The 14366-nt window shown below is 44.5% G+C and overlaps 1 protein-coding gene across 2 annotated transcripts in view; it reads left to right on the top strand.

Moving 5' to 3' along the window:
- Nucleotides 1-14366, top strand: part of CASTOR2 (cytosolic arginine sensor for mTORC1 subunit 2) — a 116554-nt gene that overhangs the window by 50404 nt on the left and 51784 nt on the right. For both annotated transcript variants that reach the window (XM_082068592.1, XM_082068593.1), the window contains exon 2: nt 10128-10198. In XM_082068592.1, coding sequence (XP_081924718.1) covers nt 10128-10198 — 71 coding nt within the window. The remainder of the gene's footprint in view (nt 1-10127; nt 10199-14366) is intronic.

Genomic DNA, 14366 nt, shown 5'->3' with positions numbered 1-14366 from the left:
AGTAATTCCGTTAATGTCTGGAGAGTTGGGAGCATTGATTTGAGGCCCTGATCTGAGCTGCTTTTGAGTTTGTTTAATGCTTTTCAAACCGACAGCCCTGCAGGGATCCGAGACAGACCCAGCAAGGCCCTATGGGGCGACTGTGATGTTCCTTCAGAGTGATCGAGCAACAAGAAGTGTCCACAAGGCTCTGGAAAACTGGCCATGACCCTGGTTTTGATGCAAACCGTGACCCACTCTGCATTATCAGCAAACTTTACTTCTCCAGGAGCTCTGGCTTTTGTTTTGGGTATTGATTTGGCACCTGGACTGCAGGAGCAATATTCAGAAACCACAGAATTTAACCTTGCTGAATGATTTCTCATGTTTTTAATTGGGTCTGTTAGGCCTGGAAAGAGGTTTGATGCTTCTACCTTTACCATGGGCTTTTCCTTCACAGCCTGAAGAGAACAAGACTGAAACTTTGTGAATTGTCAGTATTGACTTAAAAAAAATTGAAACGCATTTTCCCCTTCACTTATATGTATAGGGCACTTCATCCAAAAAAACAGGGAGAATTGTCACAAGAGCAGCTTCCTTTTGCTTCACTAGCAAAGGAAGCAAATGAAGGTTCCGTGCAGTCCCTGTGAGCAAACACTACAGGTTTATGGAAAGCTGACTGCAGGCACATCTACAATGCTGTTTTGCAAATAATGTCAACTACAATATGCAGAAATATTGCTTTGCTTGTTGATCACTGGGTTAGTTAATACCCATGATGGGCAGGACCCAAAAGCAGAGCCTGGGAGAATGAGAGGAGTCAAAGGTGCTTTTCCTGTAAATGTGTCCGTAGTTCATACAAGAAACTAAACCCACTCTCTGTGCTTAAGGCAAAGTTGGTGAAACTTATTTTTTATTAATTTTTTTATTTATTCAGGCTCAACAGTGGCTCTTAAATTGCTAATGTGCATTAAATTGGGGGTTGGTGTGCAGGCTCGCAGACAGCGTTCCCCCTTGGATGGAGTTAGAACGTGAGGTTTTGGACCCTATGGCAAATGGAAGCCCTTTGAAAATTCCACGGACTGAAAGGTTTCTCGTGCCGCTCCGTTTCGATGGAGAATGGCTTGTTCTGTCCTCCTCCCCCTCCCTGCCACACATGTTCTCAATTACTGCCTGCATTGAAGCTGCAAGCATTTCTTGTGCATCTAGCTTTCTATATTGAGCGCTGGAAATATATTTTAGTAATTCGTGGGAGAACTATTATGTCCCATGCTGGGAAAATTGTGTTTATGGTTCCTGCAGGGAAACAAGTTCATCAGTTCCAGTCCTCAACAGTTTTGCTGTTTCTTCCTCCTTCTTTTGTATCTTGGAGCGATATCGTAAGAACCTCTTGCCCCCGTTGTGTTGAGCCTGGGTTTCTCCCATCTTTGAAATAAAAAGCATATGCTCCGCAGTCTGTGTTTTTCAGTGCTGTCCACAAAATAATCATTGGTTTTTGGCTGAACACAATAATAGCTACTATGTACCCCAAATATTTGGGTTTGGATGTGCAGCAGCACTGCACTTAGGAAAACTCGATTGTATTTTATTGTTGGTAGCATTTCAAAGTCAATATTCTGCAGCAGAGGGCATTAAAGGAATAATATACGAGAGAATCAAACTTGCCAGTGCTGATGGATAGTGCCTGATTTGGAAGGGGAAAGGAAACAGGGCTTACTCTTTTTCTCAGCGTTTGCGTTGTCCTCATAAGATGATCCTTCTGGATCCAGTTGGTAAAATGGATTAATGAGCCTTTGTTGTACATTAAATCATGCTTTGTTTTCAACCGTAAACCTTAGGTCCCACACCCACATCTGCAATGTGTTTCTCAGTTCAGTTTCTGATGTGTAGAAGATAATTCTGTGGTTAAGGAAAAATCCGTGTTGTTCTCCACCTCTCTGTCTCGTGCTGAAAGTGAGTTCAGCTCTGACAGTGAACAGCGGATGCTGTTACTGCTGTAAAAAAGGTTTTAAAGCACGGTTACCTTCTGCTTGAATTTATGATGGACTATTTCAAGGAAAGAATTGCTTTTGCATCTCTGGTGTGGGTAAGTTGGCTCACAATAAAGGGCTGTTAAGAGCGCTGGCAGGCTGGGATAGCAAAGGGAGAAAAGGAAAAGGTGTGCCTGGATCAGTTAGTTAATTGTTAGATAATAAATGAATCCTTTTCCAACGCACACAAACTGAGCTTCCTTTTCATTTACTGCCCCAGCTTCCCCTTCAGAGATTTCATTACAGAATTCTCTCCCAAAGCAAAGAACTCCTGCTATTTTGATTCATTGACCCTCTATGGAGATTTGAAAAATAACTTCCCTGTCATTAACGGTGATACAACTATAAACAATATGGTGAGAGATGCTTTAGGGGGGCGTCAAACCAAAAGGAAAAAACTAAGGGATGTGGATAAGAAGTGATGTGCACTTTTACTGTTGTCCTTGGAAAAGGAAGTTAGTACAGGCCACGCTGCACTATGCATCAGCCAGTAGATTCATCTTTGCAAATAGCTTTATGATTTTTGCAAGTTTGGGAATTCGAATGTTTTTGCTGTTGCTCTATTGTTTTGTTTCTGATAGATTGGTTAAAAAAAAAAAAAAAAGCTGGAGGTAGAACAGCAATAAAATGTGAGCAAAGTGGTGCCTCAGATGCTCATCTAGTTCCCATTAGCACAATAAATGAGAATATTATGAGGTTTGGTTTGATTTTCCATCCCCATACTTCTCAACAGGGATAGTTTTAGACCTGTGTCACCAATCGAGGCTGAGTCGCAGGCTGCCCCATAGGACCAGCATGGAGCAAGGTGTTAGAGTCGAGTCTCTGGACACTGCTTTAAAGTGGATGAGAGTCTTGTCTCATCCTATTTGTAACTCCAAAGACATTGCACTCTAAATTAGCAGACTGAAATAATTCCTGATGTAATCTATGGGTTTGCCTAAAGGGAAGAGAGCTTTCCTTGCTGCTGCATAGGCTTAGCTCAGTAGCAATGGCCACAAGCTCCGCTGCTCACCACTTTGCAGTGGAAACGCACCCGCGGCCTTAGGGGCTGGATCCGTCACCCAGGAGGTGTCACCGCCGGTTCCAGCCCCGGGAAGAGCTGCTCCCGTCCCGCCAGCCGCGGAGCCTGGAAATGTCACTGGTCTTGGCCACTTTCACTTCTACAGGATCTGGCTTAGTGATTCCAGCCTGCTGGGTCACTGTCCTCTCGTCGTTGGCTGTGGCGGCTGGAGGAAGGTGTTATTTAAGGCTACTTTATCTTTTAAATATTTCTATTATCAGCTGCTCTCAGATCTCCTGGGACTCAGGGCTGTGACACTGTTCACACTGTTAGGGTCTTGATCCCTTTACACTGTTGTTCCTGATACAATTTTTGGGGAGGTGCAGGAAGGGGAGGACATCTGTTTAAATTCAGGTTTTGGGTTAACAGAGGAGAACGTGCACAGAGGCCTTGCGGGCTGTCTTCTGTTCTCCCCAAAGTGCTCTGGGCTGAAGGGAGACGTCCTTGCTCCTCCTGCATGTTCATGGTCATGTTAATGAACTCTACACAAAACCCCTTTGTACAACTGGGTTTTGCTTATGTATCCAAATAACCAGAAAGCCCTGAACTCATGAAGACAGGATTCAGTAAACTTCTTGGCTTAAATTCCCTTAATTTGCTCTTACATTGCAAGTAGAGCTCCTTAAGTCGCAAGCAGGGCTGTAGTGAAGCTGAGAGAGACTGTCTTGTGAAAGCTCCACGTTAACCGTGACTTGCATTAACAGCTGGAGGGGAGAAAAGTAGATCCTGGGGGCACTTGTGAGACTTGATGGGCTCAGCTGTGTCAAAATGGAATAGCGCCTTCCATGAAACGTTTGTTGCTGACTTGTATTTTTTTGAGTTCAAACTAAGAGGAAGTGGTTAATCTTGAAACTGTAAGAAGTGACTTCCTAGTTTTGATTTATAAAGAGCTTGTTCCCTCAACTTCTGTTGCCTGTTTTTGGGAAGATGGCAGAGAAGATAAAAATATTATGAATGAGAAGTAGAGGTGAGGTAATTATTTGGTTTTTTTAGGTTACTTCAGGAAAATTGAAATTATGTTGCTATAGCTGATTTTTTTTTTAGACCGAGAGCCCTTCCTTTCAGAGCACCAGTTAATCTTTCAGATCTACCACATCCTTATTAGTGCCCGTATCAAGTACCGCTAAATATCAGGGAAGAATGCTGAAACGGAAGGAATGTCACCCCGTGATGGTGTGAAGTGCGGTGCAGATCTGCTGCAGGTTCCCATCCTTGTGCTTTGCACCCTGGTTGCTGAGGATGCTGAGAGTCCCAAAGTGCAGGTGGCATTTGGAGGTGACTGGGTGACTTTGTGTGAGGAAGGAAGGATTCTTGCCAAGCACCTGGCACTTGCATCATCTGGACATCAGCCAGAGCAGTAAAGTTCAAGTCCAGCTTCTTGATTCAGCCCCATTCACTAATATAGGTGGTGAGTGGTGATGCTCCAAGTGAAATGTGCGCAGCAGAGCTCATTTGAAATAATTTATCACCCGGGAAGAAAAATCTCTGCTAAGAATAAGTTTTAATTACGTCAGGTCAGTAAATAAATTAGTCTACAGATTTATGCTCAGGACAAGTCTTGGGCATAGAACATGTGTTAACACCTAAGGGCATTGGTTTATGTATTGTTCTCATTGAGTTCACCAAAAAAAATCTCTGTGTTTAGCTCCTTCAATGGACAAATAACAGATGAGCGCAGTAACACTTGCATGGTCTTAAGCTGCATTGATATTTCCTGCAGTACGTCTCTGCTAAACGTCAGACTCTGCCTGTTGGCAGTCGTGTGGGGATGGGGAACCGGCGTCCTTCACATTCATCAGCTGGAGTGGCTTAATGAGGGTGGACTTGGACCTTTTCATCTCCCTTATGTAGTTTCCTTCAGTAAGCTGAGCTTTCCGCTCCGTTCCAGCATGTAACGTGCCTTGGTTGCTTCATGGGATGTATTTTCTTACTACTACTTCAGTGTAGGTTTGGCTTCTCTCTTCACATTCGGCAAGAATTTATTTCAAAATAAAACAGATTTTCTTACAGAATCTTCGTAAGTACGATGGTGAATGTCTGTTGAAGGGGGAAGAATAAACCAGACAAGTAACATGTTGCTTTCTAATTGTTGTTGTTGTTGTTTTTTTAGGAAGTATTAAAAGAATGCTGTCATGACAAATGAAGATATGTTTTAATATCCCAAGTAACAGTTTTAGAAAGCAATACTGTGCTGTGCTTTGACTAGTGAAAGCATCATGACATGGGCTTTGCTAGTCATGCAAAATAAATTCCAAATGTCTCTTTATAGAGCCAAAAAACCAGTCCTGTGGTTATGTTGCGAGATAACTCTAGAATATTGTAGCTTTGCTTAATCTGCAGCTTGGGAAGTCTGAACTGACCAAGTCTGACTCAAACAGAAATCGTATCAGAATTAGTAGTTGGGTTTGTTTCAAGCTAGTGCTCGTCTTTCATTTGCATGGGCTCTTGTAGTCCAGATAACAGGCAACTGTTGTGATGAGCACTTGAACCACAGTTTGATAATGGTTTAATGAAGGCAAATATGGTAGATTCCCAGCTGACTCTTCTTTTGAATAATCCTTGTTTATTTGTGCCGTGTGTCCAGGCTTTATCAGTAAGCTGTGTTTTAGATCAGTATCTTCTTCAGCACATCTGCACATTTATTTTCTGTATCACAGGTCACCCTTTTGTGTTCTTTCTTGACTTTTGTTCCTTCAGGGTGCCAATAATTTTTCTTTTATTCTGCTCCCAGTTGTCTCAAAGTCTAAATAAAGGCTTAGATAACTTTCCCAGCAACAGAAAAGGAGCGAGAAGAGGAGCTGACTGAAGGTCTCTCCTTTTAACTTTACACAATGTAATCTCTAGTTTAAACTGTCATTATTATTATGGATTAATCAAGACCATTGTGGTTATAATGTTGGAGGTTTTGGCACAGAGCGGTTGTAGGACTTCCCTGAATTTATGTCTGTTCATGGATACTTGCTTTCCTTGGCCACAAATCTGTTAGTTTTGTTCTGCGCTGGTTTTGAAAATGATTAACTTTCTGTAATGAACGAAGCTCTGCTATCACAGTCACTCTTTAGGCGGTCCCTGATTTTATTTGCTGATGTCTCCGTCCCAGATCTGAGCACAACTAATGCCTACAAGGAATGCTGTCGCTGTCCTTTCACCATTTCTAACGGTGCTGTGACATCCTCAGTGTTTCCCTTGGTAGGGACGGTAGTGTGGAGTTTGTTTAAACAGTTCATATGAACAACGATGCTCCTTTGGGAGGACAGGCTGAGAGAGTTGTGGATAGATGAGCTTTAAGGTCCCTTTCAACCCAAACCATTCTGTGATTCCAACAAACTAATATGCTGTTTAGAAAACACCAGCCATTTTCACTGTTGGCAATTTTCAGTGCCATTTGACTGTATAGTCTTGTAATTAGATGGTGTAAAGTACTTAACATGTTACACAAATACGTCAAAATGCATTAGCAGCACAAGTGTTCTTCACTGCTTTCCTAAATACACTTCACAATATGTCGTAGTGGAATCTACCTCTTGTCATTATTTATAAAACTGCAAAGAAGTTAAGATCACTGAGAATTAGATGATTAGCATGAGACTGTCTTTCTATACTAAGAATATATATAGTCGTGATAATGTACAGAGTGAAGCATGCAAATCCCTTCTCATCTAAAATGAGAAGACAGCCTGGAATAAAACCCCACAAATTATGTTTTTCATATTCACTCAGTTCAACTTTCTGCTGCTGCTTCTTAATTCCCATTCAGTTCAACCGCTTCTTCGCAAACTTTTGGGCTACCTCCAGCCTTGCGTTTGAATGGCTTTCAGGCATCATATTGCTTTGAATGGCATTTGGCCGTGGTTTCTGAATGTGGCGAAGCCAGGCGCCCAACTGCTGCTGGGAAGGATCTTTTCCATAGAACAAACAACTTCGCAACACCCTACCCTGCCTAGGCAACCATTAACTAAATAGTTTCCTTATAAGTGAGAAGATAGGACTTGGAGCTTCCCTAAGGATCATCATCTGGGCTGAACTTTGGAATGACCCACGCCAAGATTCCCACAAGTGTGTGTTTAATGTCTGACCCAGAACCAGTGGAAGTCGCATTCATTCATTCCGATATTATTGCCCGTGTGATCTAGGCAGGCCTGGGGACCAAATGTCTTGAGGAGACGCTTCTGGAGGCCAACCAAGATGCTCTCCTGCCTGCTTGCTTCTCCCACGGAGCCCTGAGTGCTGTTCGCAAACTGAAATGGTGCTCTTACTGCATCCTACACGCGCTTTCCTGCTCTGTGCAAGCTCGGGTATTACTTCCATACGCAGCGAGAGCTTTGCAGTTTTGAAGAGCTAATCTAATAATAGATTGGTCTACATTTGCTGCGTTGCCAGAAAAAGACATATGTTGTCAGGCAGTCGAAGTCAGCAACAGTGCTGAAGTGGAAACGTGCTGAAACATGAAGAAGGCAGAAATCCAGAAGAATCTGTCCGAGGTTTGGCTATTAGGAAACTAAAAATACTTATATTCTTCTTATATACATGCTTTCCACATGTACTTAGAGAAATACTGTTTGCCTCATGTCTCAAAATGATTAAAGGGCAATTTTTTTTCCTTTCTTGGCTTTAGTGTGATAACAGAAAATGCTGTTGGCATCTAGCTTATCAAGAACGGGTGTAAGAGGGAAGAGAAATGATTGGAATAACTTGAATGGAAGAGGCATGTGTAGTATAGTGCAGGAGAGAAATATGACTTTGAATTCCTCCTGTCATCGATGATTCAAGATGTAATTTTTGACTTGCACTCACAGTGGAAGTAGATCTTTACGTATCTCTGCCGAGGCACAGGTTTGATGCTGAGGACTTGATTTTTGGCAGCATGTGATGGTAGAGAACCTTTCCATGCCATATTTTATCACATGTTTACCATTCCAATTTTTCATTTTTAGCTTTTCTCTGGGAAAAGGAGGCATCAGCGGCTTGAACAAAGTGAATGTGTACCCCAAGAACCACTGCTCTTCTCTGTGCTGGTGAAGACTTGGCTTTATGGTGCTGACCTTTCATAGAATTGCAGTGAGATGGGGTTTGGGCTTTGAGCTGCTGTATGAAGATGTGAGGTTTTGACATGTGTTCTGAGCCAGCAATTACGGGATTTCATCTGTACATATCCCTTAAATATCATCGCTTTGAGATGTGTGCTAAGAAAATGGCATCTGTCACAATCATACTTTTTCTGCTGGGGTTAATGTGTGCACAAGACGTGTATTACTCTTCTGGAACAAAATTCTTCCATAAATGCCATCTCAGATCAGGAAAGATTCTTTTTTTTTCTTCTTATTTAATATTAATGTTTCCTCCTTTAAGACCACTGGCTTCTCCCCAGCCACTATGCTTGTGGCTCAGTCATGTAGTAGTAGCAAAGAATTTGGTGACTTCTCTGGGGAATTAATCCACTAAATAATAACTACATAGATCTCCTGGGACCCACCTGGTGCAGGATCCCAGAAGTCCTTTTTCCCAGCTTGTAGGTAGCATCGGGCTCCTACTGTTTTCTGCTTCTCCTGGCACTATTCCTGAAGAGAGTTGAGTTAGTAAATGTGGCTGTCACGGTAGCTATTACCAATGACACAAAATAATTAAGTTGTGGTTTCTGCTGTGGTGGGGCCACTTCTGTATTTTATAGCGATACGTCTGTGCTGGGAGGGAGAATGTCATGCTTGATTGTCGTGACGGATGCTTCCAGGAAAACGAGTCTCTAAATGCAGGTTATCTGATACTTTGCATTTACATGAAACGCTGTTGGTTACATGGCAGATCACTAATAGAGCTGCGTGTTGGTTCTTCTGCTTTTTCTGATGAGGTGAAGGGGAGGGCAGCACCCATCTCATTTTTGGGAGGGGATAGCTGCAATCTTTGTTCTTTTCAACCAGTGCAAAAACAAACTTCAAGCCAGTTTTTAGTCTGATTCTCTAATCAAGCGAATGGTTGTGTTTGTTATTCTTGAGCCACCAACCTGGGATTCTGGGCTTTCAGGAGTCCTGAAGGCTTTAGGACACAGATGCTCAACAGAAGCCCTGCTCTAGTCCCTGCTGCTGAACTGTGCGAACACACCGTGAAATTTGGGCACCTTAAGAACAATCTTTCTTTTTCCATTATTTAAATAATTTCCTCTATGTCGCCTCAGATAAATCTGACTGTATTACAGTGTAACTGTGAAATCCTGCTCTTTGGTCCTTACGGACACAGGGTCTTCCTCTGTCATCCTATTTAAGCTTCCTAGGGTGGAAAGATTCCTTGTGGCTTGGGTGGCAGACACGGTCCCTGTGCTGCTGTGTGGGTCGGGGACCGGCTGGCATGGTGCTGATGCTTGACAAGTGCATGTGCTGCTGAAGGTGAACACAAGCTTGCAAAACCTTGTGCAAACCTTCCTGCTATTGCTGGGGACCAACTGCGTAGAAGCTGGAGAAAGTTTGGGTTTGTCTCTTCACCTGGGGCTCCCCATGGTAGGGAGGCACCTACTGAGGCAACGGGCAAGGACCAACAAAGGGAATTGGGATGTTCTGTGCTGCTGGGAAAAGCCTCTGAAGCAGCAAGAAGAGATAGTGGTGCTTGGTTGAGAGATTCAATGTCAAAGCTTGACAAGGGAAGAAACGTCAGTGGGCAAATAGGGAAGACGGGTGCAGATGTGAACCATGGGCGTTGGACTGATCAGTGGGTGAGCAAAGCCTTTTGCTCTGTGTTGGTGCAATACATCAGTTCTTGGGCTGTGATGGGAAGCCTTAAGGGATGTGGCAATTAAGAAAAGTAACTAAGAACTAAGTCGTAAAAATAATAAGTGTTTTACCAGCGCCATTGTGCATAGGCAGGCAGTGGAGAATGTGGGTCACACAGTGTGAGCGGCTGAGCCAGGAATAAAATCCAGGCCTGTTAAAGCCTCAGGTTTCTCCATAAACACCAGACCGTGACTCTTTCCTGCGGCACAGCTTGGGTGGGAAGGGACCTCTGTTGTAGGTGGAGGACCAGGCCCCGCTCGGTCTAGCGACTAATCATATTCTGGTGTTTGCCTTTGCCAGGTGCAAGTTCTTCAGCCTCACGGAAACCCCGGAGGACTACACCATCATCGTGGATGAAGAGGGCTTCCTAGGTAAGTGGCGACGTGTGCCACTTCGGGATCCAGCCTGGGGATGGAGGAGGAAAACGCGTCATCTCTCGCTGAGACGATAAACCAAAGCATTTGTAAAACAGGTCTGTTTGTCAGCGCTGGTAGTGCCGCGATGAAAGGTGCTTTGATCACTTAAGCACGCTGTCGCTTCTGCCGCGCTGTACAAGGCGTTTCACACGTGGAATGTGAATATATTTTAATGCCTAGAGAAGAGCACACACAAGTCTTAAAGAGCAGCTTGGGCGTATTTGGAAAAGCAAACCCATTTGCATATCATTGTGTTAAAATGAGCTGGGCTTTGTCCCCAAACCTCCACAAGCACATCCTGCTGCTCCAGCTTGTTCATCCAGCCTCTCTCTTTAAAAGGAGCCCTTGAAGATGAGTGGTTCGTATCATCCCCGCAGCCATTGCCGCGCTGTGGAGTTGCAAATCGGCTCCTTTGGCTCATCGCTGAAAGCTGATGATTTATCCCCCTTTCTTATGCCCATCTCTCTCTGGACTAAACGTGCTGTGGCTGCAGGTCCCTCTCAGCCTGTGCCAGAGGTGGAGTCGCGGTGTCAGAGAAGGCGATGGACACGGGAGCTGCAGGCGCTTGGCGTTGGGCGGGCGCTGATGGAGAGAATGGTTTGGCTTTGTGGATGGAAATAGTTTGTAATACAATTTATCGTGTGGGGAGGTTTTGTTTGCAGCAGTGTTATTGAGGTGCTGGAATGAGGAAGCGTTGTGAAGCTATTGTTATTTTTGTTCAATCGCTGCTTTCTGTGGTTGGAATTAAAAGCCTACACGTTTTACTAGTTTGGAGAAAATTCATTAAAACATGAAAAAAGAGGATTTCGTTCCTGAATAGGAATTAACTGTCGAGTAGCTACTTGTGACACTGCAATATTCAATGGTTTTTTAATATCCAAACCCAAAGGAGAAGATTAGAAACTATACCATCTTTATTTAGTACGAAGTTTTGTAATTAGTAGCATTGCTGAATTATTCCCCTTTCAGTTTCAGATGTACTCATAAACATATAATAGAACAAATTATTACATTTTTGAACACTAAAATGGTGGCTAAACATTTTCATAAAATAATCACTCGGTTGAGAATAGGTGAATGGATCTTTACAGCTATTGCTATTTGTAATTTGGGAGTTGGGGGGTTTGATTGAAAGCGTGTGTCACGTGTTCTGCTTTTGCTCCAAAAAGGAGAGGCGATCTAGAGTTCTGTTGCCAGAATGTTCCTTGTTGCGCTTGTGCAAGGGGCATGCACAAAAATTTGATTACTGCTGTTGGTAGTCTTAGCTTCTTTATTATTGGCGGTAGCTGGGGGAAACTGATTCAGATTTGGTTTTGCCATAACAGTGGCAGGCAAAGCCTCTTAAAACAGGCTCATTTTAAGAGAGAAATCACCAAAGGAAGAGAAAAGGGTTTTTTTCCGAGGGCTGTGGTACATGGCAGAGCAAGAAACCTGGAGATCCCCGTTCTCAGGGCAGACTCGGCGTCACTGAACCGTGTGTCCCTGCAGATTTGCTGTGCTGGGGGTGTGCTCCTCTCCAGCATCACACCTGCGGCTGTGGTACCCATGGCACTCCTTTCTCTGCCCAGTTGGCACAAGGCAGATTCCTCAGTTCAGTCACTGGTGGCCAGCTTGGCTTACAACCATCTCCATACAGCCTCCAGCAGCCATGCTGTTATTTATCTCTGGAAATTATTCCGTCTGACAGAAAGGTGAGCTCAAGCAGTGGTTTAGCTCAGCAGTAGTGGGGATTGTGTTGCCCTTTGTGTTGTACTTGGAGCAAATCCCAGGTCTCAGCAGAGCTGTGTCCTCGAGGCGCTGCGTGTCCCACGGCTGTCCCGGGTTATCTCTGGGAGCCAGACGCTGCTGCCGCGCTTCAAAGCAGCAGCTCTCTCTGCTCGCACCCTTTGGACTCTGTTACCTTGGCTCTCGTTCGCACAGGAATTTACTGCTGATGCTTACAGTACCCATGCGGCTTCTGTTGGGCTGTAGTTTTGGCAGCATATAACATCCTAGTTTATTTATTTATTTATTTATTTTCCAAATACACCGCATGTGGTTGGGGTGTTAAAGCAAGACAGGAGAAAAGATCACCATCCAGACAACATGGGGGAAGTAAGGAGTATGCTGCTGAGGCCATCCTCTGCTCCAGCGTGGCGTGGAAGCCAGGTACAAAACCCAGCATGGGCACTAGTGTCACAGACGTGGCAGCTTCATCACTGTTTCTTTGCTAGTAAGTGACAACCTGCTGGTGAGACTTGTAAGCTCTGCGTCCTGCTCGCTCTCCTAACAGGACCCCCGTGCCCTTTGGGTTTGTGTGCAGCCCATGCTCTTCTTTCTGAATTGTTACCACCACATCCAAAGCGTCATCTCAGGGTTAGCTCCACTGCTGCTCCATCCTAGTTCTCCATTTCCATATGCTGTTTTTCACAGTCTGGAGGAATTCAGGATCTACCATCTAGGATGCCCTGGAATGCTGAAAGGGCTCTGCTTCGCTCCCTGCTTCCCCTCACTGTCTGGCTATAAATGTCTCAGGAGGACAAATCTCACTTGGCCTTTGGATAGTGTGTAATCAGCCCATGGATTTGAACAGCGTCCAAATCTGTAAGAATTGCAGCATCCCATCTTCTTGCAAAACAGCACCAGTCTTGTCTGCCTCAAGTGCATCAGCTGCTTCTTGACCTGACCAGCGCAGTGCCAGGTTCAGCTCCAGAATTACAGGGTAAATTTTCACCTTTGGTGAGCAGTTTGAGTGCAGCAACAAGAAGTGACTTTTTTCCTCTACAGGTAACTTCTGTCCTTCCAGTGCTTAACAAACTCAGTAGATGTAAGCCTATGAAGGGCAGGCCTTTCTCTGTGGAAAATTAAGACTGACCTTTCTGGGGTACCTATATGAATTTGTATAGTGGCAGCAGTGAGAAGACTGTCCTGTTATCTTGTGTCTCTCAAGGCAGCCAGGCCCCTTCTCCTGCATATCATGAACAGCACTGAAGGGAAAAGAACAGGCTGGAGAAATACTGGCATGTTTAGCAATCCTTGAGGTTAATACTTCAAACATACTGACATGCAGCAATCATTCGTAACTATTTTGTCAAAAAATAATCCTCAGGCTCGTTTCCCTGGGAGTAGCAGGTGAGTTGGGCTGGGAAAGAAGTCATTATTTCTTCTCCCCAGAAAATATCTGCAGTGCAAAGCCGTAACCTGCTTAAGCATTCATTGTGCTGGAGGGGAATGGCCACAGCCTAATTCTTTGCTTTAATTCCCCAGTGGTGAGGTGGGGATTATAACTGCACAGAAACTTGTTTGTTCCAGTGGCCGTTTCTTGGGCCTGTTAATGAGGAAGAATTTTATTCAGCAAATAACACAGGGGGACAGTGCACAGAAAGCTCTTTTCCTGGCTGATACTGAGATGAATTAGCAGGAGTTTGGCCATGGGCCCTCCTGCGTGAAGACAAGTGTCTCAGCTCCGGGGGTGCTTGGACAGCCGTGTAAAATCCTTGCATTTATCACCTGCAGTGCAGCCAGCGCGTGGCAGAGAAGTCGAGCAGCTGCTCTTTCTGAAATACAGGGATATTTGAGTTCAGTTTGCTTTTTTCCCAAGGTCTGGCTGAAAGCAGGAGCTGCCTGTGTGTGGTGCAGATATATCACAGCTCCTGTGCTCTCTGGGCAGTCTGTCCCTTTCTCCGAGGGCAGCAAGGACAGATTCCCAACATCCCTGGGCAGCTGCACCAGCAGAGCTTTTCGCCTGTGATCTCACTGGCCCCATTAGTCTGTTCACAAAGGTTTTGGCTTTCCCACACTGTAAGGAAGGCAGGTGTCAGCACCTGGGGACGGCCGTGCTCTCGGAAACCCCATGTGTGTGCACCAGAAAGCAGCTGCTGACATTGCAGACCTGTCCTGGAGATGCCATCTGAACAAAATAACGTGGTCTGGGGGTAGCGGTGTTCCTCCGGTGGCACTCCCAGCAGCTGTCACATCACAGCGTCTGTACCATTTATCCAGAGAGCCTTTCATTGGAGGTAAAGGGGAATTGAGGGTGTTTGGTTTGTTTTGATTGTCCCTTTTCTGTTTCTGGTTTCTCCAGCTGATTTATCTGTTCATCTTTTTTTTTTCCTGTTGGACGTTCACTACTAGTTTTAGCAAT

Source organism: Streptopelia decaocto, assembly GCF_964273445.1.
Source record: "Streptopelia decaocto genome assembly, chromosome: 18".
Classification (NCBI taxonomy): Eukaryota; Metazoa; Chordata; class Aves; order Columbiformes; family Columbidae; genus Streptopelia; species Streptopelia decaocto.
The sequence above is the reverse complement of the archived record's forward strand: the minus strand, read 5'-3'. Positions and strand labels throughout refer to the sequence as shown.